The 6858-nt window shown below is 40.9% G+C and overlaps 1 protein-coding gene across 1 annotated transcript; it reads right to left on the bottom strand.

The window, feature by feature from the left end:
- Positions 1–3571: 3571 nt before the first annotated feature.
- On the bottom strand, positions 3572–6556 carry LOC131424730 (endogenous retrovirus group K member 113 Gag polyprotein-like). The gene is made up of 2 exons (XM_058583987.1): positions 5208–6556; positions 3572–4636 (listed from the first exon to the last, which is right to left on the bottom strand). Exon 1 carries the CDS (start codon positions 6300–6302, stop codon positions 5262–5264), a length of 1041 nt encoding a protein of 346 aa, XP_058439970.1. The 5' UTR covers positions 6303–6556; the 3' UTR covers positions 3572–4636; positions 5208–5261.
- Positions 6557–6858: the final 302 nt, after the last annotated feature.

Genomic DNA, 6858 nt, shown 5'->3' with positions numbered 1-6858 from the left:
TTGTATGCCTTGCTTAAGGTGCTGGTTATATTTCTATGCATTCATTTATTATTTTTATTCTTTATCTCATCAAAACTGACTTTTAAAAGGGGGTGTGAGCAAAGAATGAATCCAGAGCTCTTTCCATACAAAATTATCAGGGAAAGATTTATCTTAGGGTATCATTTGAAACCCTTTATAAAAACCTCAGAAAATTCTTAAATAGTTTCCTCATAGATCATTTCAGAGGTTAAACTACCAACCATGAATCTTTGAATATATCTTAAATGTGCCCCTCAGTCCTTTTATTGAAACAAACAATGGCTTCAAAACATCTTCAGGGTTTTGACCCTCCTCAGCAAAGTATACAAAAACTTCTATAAGATATTTGTCGGTGTGTCTTTTGTGTAACAGAATGAATTTAAACTAGCAATAATAAACCTTCAATGAAATTATACCATCTTGGACTCAAAGGGAGAGAAAATATTTAAAAACATAAAAGGACTGTGAATCACCTAATGTTTATGAGAAGGAAGCAAGAGAATAAACCCACTGCAAACATGAGCCATTTTCAATAGAACAAGAATTGTGGCTCAAATTTCAAAACCCAGAGTCCATAAGACATGGCCTGGGACATGGAAAACATGACAAGAGAACAGGAAAAGGCCCAATTAAGAAAGTTATCAATATATATCTAGCTAGATTTTAGAAGTGCTCTGGGCCTGTGATTGGTATGAATGTGCTATATTCTCCAATTTATAATAAGGACATATAAAATGGTGTTTCCATGCACCATTGAATGTTGGGTGTATGGAAGGCAATAACTTATCTCTTAGTTTACAGGTATCAAGACTATACCTAAGGAGTGATACCTGAAGAGCCTAATCTATCTGCCCAAATTTGATTTAGTTATGGAGATTACAGAGTTTGAGACTGAGCCTCTTATTAAAAGAAATGGAAATTTTAAGACGTCTTGGGAAGTATATTTCATATGTTAGAAAAACACAAATAAATTGGTGCAAGAGTAGACAATGATGCTTTTTAAAAAGTCCTACAATGTTTGGTTATTTATTTATTTAGAGACCGGGGTGGGGGGGGGATTGAATCCAGGGTTGCTTAACCATTGAGCCATATTCACAGCCCCTTTTGTATATTTTATTTTAAGACAGGGTCTCCATAAATCCTTAGGTCCTCACTACATTCGTGAGGTTGGTCTCAAACTTGTGATCCTCCTGCCTCAACCTCCTAAGTTGCTGGGACCACAGGCTAGGACATTTTCCATCAAGAATAGGCTTTGTGTTTCTACACAAGTGTAGAAGGTGCAAAACTGCATTTTAATCCTCTTCAGGTCCTTGCAAGGTCTAACAATTAGTCTGATATAAGGCAGATAAATAAGTATAAATAAATAAAAATTTAATAAACACAAGTTTTATGTGACATGGAAGCAGAGTGAAACATTTATGTACTGAATTGAACAATAACTGATCATTTATGAAATTTAATAAGGCAAAATACTTGTCTAGGTTAATAAAGTTGTTATATAAGTGACTAGGAGAGAAAGGGTTAATCTAACAAGGTTTGCTTATGAAGATTTCTCTTAGTTTCAAATTTCTGTTCTTGATAGAATGCTCTTTTATAAGAAGGACATATTCCAAAAGAGAATTTTATCTCCTGTTTTTTTTTTTTTTTTTTTTTTTTGGCGCGGGGTTGTGTGTGTGAGGGATACCAGGGATTGAACTCAGGGGTGCTTAACTGCTGCCGTCCAGCTGCAGCTGGCTGCAGCAAAATAACAGGGGTGGGGGGTGGGGGTGGGGTGAAGAACAACTTGTGAAGCCTTTTGTTGTAACTTTTTTCCTGATAATCCTTCTTCCTCTGAACTTTCTTTTTCTTTCTGACTAGAGTTCCTGGGCTTTCATCAACACATGCCCTAACTATTTTTGGTTTCACTGGGGTGTCTCTTTCCCTTATCAATTTACTTAACACCCCTTCCATATTGTCATCACAAAGACAATACAACATTTCAAGACAAAACAAGACACAGCAGGAGTGGAAGCCGGTTATTGTAGGACAACAGAGGTATTTATACATTCCACACAGCTTATCTTAATTAGCATAAACTAGATACATCAGTCAACCAATAAGGAATCTCCACACTTAATGGCTCACTGGTGTTACTTCACAAACCACTCCCTCTTGCAAAATGCCAGGGGCCATCCTGACTTGTTTACAGACCCTAACATTTAACCATGGCCACACCCCCAGTTTTTGTTTTATTTTTTAGTTTGAGACAGGGTCTCCCTGAGTTGCTTCAGTCCTTGTTAAATTGCTGTGGCTGGCTTTAAACTTGCAATCCTCCTGAGATGCTGGTATTACAACTGTTGTGTCACTGTGCCAATCACATCTCCTGTTTTGAAGAAACAGATGAGTTATCTTGTGCTTGCTGTTGCTTTAAGTACTTTAATTTAAAATAGGATTCCAGAGCAGAATATTTTGATGTAAAAAATTATTTTACAAATAACCATAATTGTGATAAAATTCATGTATCATATTATTTACCTCTTTGAAATGTACAATGAAATGATTATTTGTTCACTAAAAGAGTTGAACAGCAAATAATTAGGTGCAGAACATTTTTACATCCAATAAAACCACCTCTTCATAACTATATGTGATCATTCCCCATTTCTCTTCCTTTCTTCATCTATCCTTTATCACCTTAACCAGCCTGATACTGCCTATCTTTCTGTAGTTGCCTATTTTGAACATTTATTTGCTATAGACTTCCCTCGGAGAACTAGTATTGCTTTACTCCACACATTTTGGTATGTTGTATTTCCATTCTAATTTTTGTCAAACACATTTTAATATTAATTTTGTTTATTCCTTGACACATTGGTTATTCAGAGGAATTTTATTTAATATCTATGTATTTTGAAGTATGTACTTATTTCTATTATTGATTTTTTTGGGAAGTACTAGGGACCGAACTCAGGGACACTCAACCACTGAACCACATTCCCAACCCCATTTTGGTTATATTTAGAGACAAGGTCTCACTGAGTTGCTTAGCACTTCACTTTTGCTGAGGCTGGCTTTGAGCTCGTGATCCTCTTGATTCAACCTCCAGAGCTGCTGGGATTACAGGCATGTGCCACCACGCCTGGCTTTGTAATTGGTTTTTAATTTAATGCCACTCTGGTCAAAAAAGATACCTGATGTGATTTTCGGTCTTTAAGTTTGTTTTATGGACTAATATTTGATCACTCAGAAAATTATGGGTGCATTTGAGAAAAAATGTATCTACAGCTGTTGGATGGAATGTTGTCTAACATTTAGGTCCATTTGGTCAGATGTATACTTTACATTCTCCTTCTATTTCTTTCTTTTGATCTATTAATATTTGCTTTATATAAGTAAGGTACTCTAGTGCTGGGCCCATATATAAGTGTTACATCCACTTGATGAATTAACTCTACATTATTGCACAATTGTCGCGACCCCTTGCCCGCAAGGAAGACGCAACTCGGGAATCTTCTTTCAACAGTTTATTCAGGCCCTTGATATTTCTTCTTCTCTCTCTTGGATGCCCCTCCCAGCCTTAATAAAGCATCTCAAGCCCCAATGCAAAGCTGCCGCGTGGAGCTTTCTCACAGGGTGGTGAAAAATCATGTGCCAACTCTCCCAGATAAGGAGTTGTTTGTCACAGACCACAGCGGAGCCAGCGTCATCTTGTAATGGCGACCATAATCTGCAGAAACGGCAGAAGCGGCTCACCACAGTTCCCCCTTTTCTGTTTTCTTAAAACAATACAGGCGAGAGTAGAGGTCCTATCCCACTGTGCAGAAGTGGCTGCATAGTATGACTCAGTCCTAAGGAGGCGCCTTCCCCAGATCTGAAGCCATATCAGCCGACGCCTTTTTTCGTGGGGCGGGGCGTGAACGCGTCTAACCCGCATGCAATAGGACATGCTCTCCTTGAGGTCCACGTCAAGGATCACTCAAGTGCAGTGCCTTGCCTCGCATCCTGTATCGTGACGATGGTGGACGAAGGGGGATAGCTGAGGCTGAACCGTGGCTGTTTATAATGACAAACAAGTTGACAGCACCCTGAAAGAAAGGCACGAACTTCAAGGCGATAGAAAAGCACTAGTGTGGAAACCCATCTGCGTGCAATGGCAGTAAGACCGGCAGAGTGCAAGGGCTTTCCAACACTAAGAGAATAACAAGGAAAGTCATGTCGATCCCAGTGCAATGTTATAATAACTTGGGGTGTAACGACCATGACAAAGGTTTACTGCTTAAGATGCGCAAGCCAGACTTGAGGCGAGTTGCCATTTTCTAAAGCTGCAAGAGCTTGTATGATCATAGCCTTATCGTGAGCACTGTGGGCCTTAAGGCGACAGAGAAACCACAAACAAAGCACAACACTGAAGCAACACATTGCCCCAAAAATGCCCACTCCCACCCATTCCTTAAAAAAGGAAAAGGCAGAGGATAGCCAACTGGTGAATTGACCCAAAGTCACTGGTTCGACACGGGTGCTATTCAAAACAGCAATCTGAGTTAGTTGAGACTGGATCAAGTTTTCTGCTTCCATGGACCAGGTTCCGGATAAATATTCCCCGATGATGCGGGAGGCATTTCTGGAATCATAAAATCTGACAGAGTTTATACATAAATGTGCACGTTGATCAACACAACCCAAATGTACTAGGTCAGACAATTCCTCAACTTGAGCTTGAAGCAGATCTATCCTTTGATTAGCAGCCAGAATCCCAGATAAAATGTGTTGATTAATTTTACTTTGAGATTCAAGTATGGTGGATGTTTATTGAATAACCTGATTAATAGTGGCAGCAGTTTGTACCTGGCTGGCCATGGCTACTCCAGCTGTAACTGCTGCAGCAGCAGACACCACCACAGCTGTCACTATAGCTGCCGTAATTCCAAAATCTCTACGGGCTCTAATCAGTTCAACAATAGGAAATGACTCTGGATCTGCAGTAACCGGGATCGGGACAAAAGTTGGAATTTTCATAACCATTGCCGTAGTCCAGGAGCCATTCCAACACTCAGACAAATAACAGGTAATATTAGAACAATTAAGCATCCCCTGTGATGTAACATTAGCCAAAAGAAACAGGAACGGAGATTGGAGACAGACTGCTGCAGAGGGTAATGTAGCATTAGATAATTGTGAATTATTTGCAGAAATTTTAAGCCTCCTACCTCACTCCGAGTCTTGGGTACTGCCAGAAACATTAAACAGCCAACTTTGGACTCCTAATATTTCCCTGGGGAAACACAAGCGCAGACTAGACTAGCCCAATCTGAGGGAGTCATGCAAAATCTAGTAAGTCCCTCCACCTGAGTGAGAGTAAAAGCGGCATCTATGCCATAAGTGCGGACAGATTCTGCCAAGGTTTTAATTAGCTTAAAGTCTAAAGGCTCATGATATCTTCCCCTGTTATTGTCCTGAAATACAGGGTATGCAAGTCCCATATCTGTATTAACTGTCCTCCAAACTTGTGCATGAAAAGATCTCCCGGAACCTTGGCTCCCCCCCACATACGGAGGTGGGGCAATCGGCACCATATCTTCTTCTAGATATTCTACCTCCTCCTCCTCAGAGTTTTGTTGACCGATGTTAACTCCCTTCCCCTTCTTACAGTAGGCCTGTGTGCCCTGTGTCTCCTTTTTCTTCTTTTTCATTTTTATCTTATGTAGTTGTTGTAACAATATATCAAGGTCCTCAGAACTCTCTGAGTCGCTTGTGTTCTCAGGCGTTTTTAATTCGGTCAAGTCTGGGTAGAGCCTTCTCCTATTTTTATCTTCAGGCTCTTTTGCCTTCTCACTACTGTTACTTTTAATACTCTCTGCCACTTCACTACATGATCCTTCAGATTTTTCCTCATGCAATTGCTCAAGAATAGCTTGACCCTCACTCACAGCTTCCTGGCATTTACCATCTGTAAGGAAACCACGGACCATTTTCCAAAGGGGTATCACCCCACCCTCTAATATGCCCTGCTCAGAAGCAAAGTCAAGATCTTTGCCTAATTTATCCCAACTAGGCACAGTAAGGCTGCCCGAAAATGCAAACCACGGTGCAGCGATATCTATCTTCTGTAAAAATCTCTGTAAAGTACTATGTTTCACTTCCAGTCCCTTGGAACGTAACAGGCCATCTAGGGCCAGGAGAAGCGGACTTGAAGATGCGGCACCCATGACACAACAACAAAGAAAGCACAAAAAAAAGAAAGCGAAAGTAGGAGCGAAAGTACACAGTGCAGCTGCAATAAAATATAAGGCTCTCTCTTTCATTACAGAGGAGCTGTCCCGCTTTGGTCGCGGATCCCACTTACTAGGGACTAACCCCGCTTTGATCGCGGATCCCACTTACCTGGGACTAACCCCGCTTTGATCGCGGATCCCACTTACCTGGGACTAACCGGTGCACCACCCCTGACTGTTGAAAGTTCTGGTTCCCGGGTTTCGGCACCACTTGTCGCGACCCCTTGCCCGCAAGGAAGACGCAACTCGGGAATCTTCTTTCAACAGTTTATTCAGGCCCTTGATATTTCTTCTTCTCTCTCTTGGATGCCCCTCCCAGCCTTAATAAAGCATCTCAAGCCCCAATGCAAAGCTGCCGCGTGGAGCATTCTCACAGGGTGGTGAAAAATCATGTGCCAACTCTCCCAGATAAGGAGTTGTTTGTCACAGACCACAGCGGAGCCAGCGTCATCTTGTAATGGCGACCATAATCTGCAGAAACGGCAGAAGCGGCTCACCACACACAATGACCGTCTTTGTCTCATTTTATGTTTTTTTTTAAATAAATTTTATATGACCTAGTGTAGTTATTTTTGCTCTTCTTTGA

This window comes from Marmota monax, unplaced genomic scaffold, assembly GCF_021218885.2.
Source record: "Marmota monax isolate L192 unplaced genomic scaffold, Marmota_monax_Labrador192_F-V1.1 WCK01_AAM20220418_F8-fsc00279, whole genome shotgun sequence".
Lineage (NCBI taxonomy): Eukaryota > Metazoa > Chordata > Mammalia > Rodentia > Sciuridae > Marmota > Marmota monax.
This window is presented reverse-complemented; position numbering and strand designations above follow the sequence as displayed.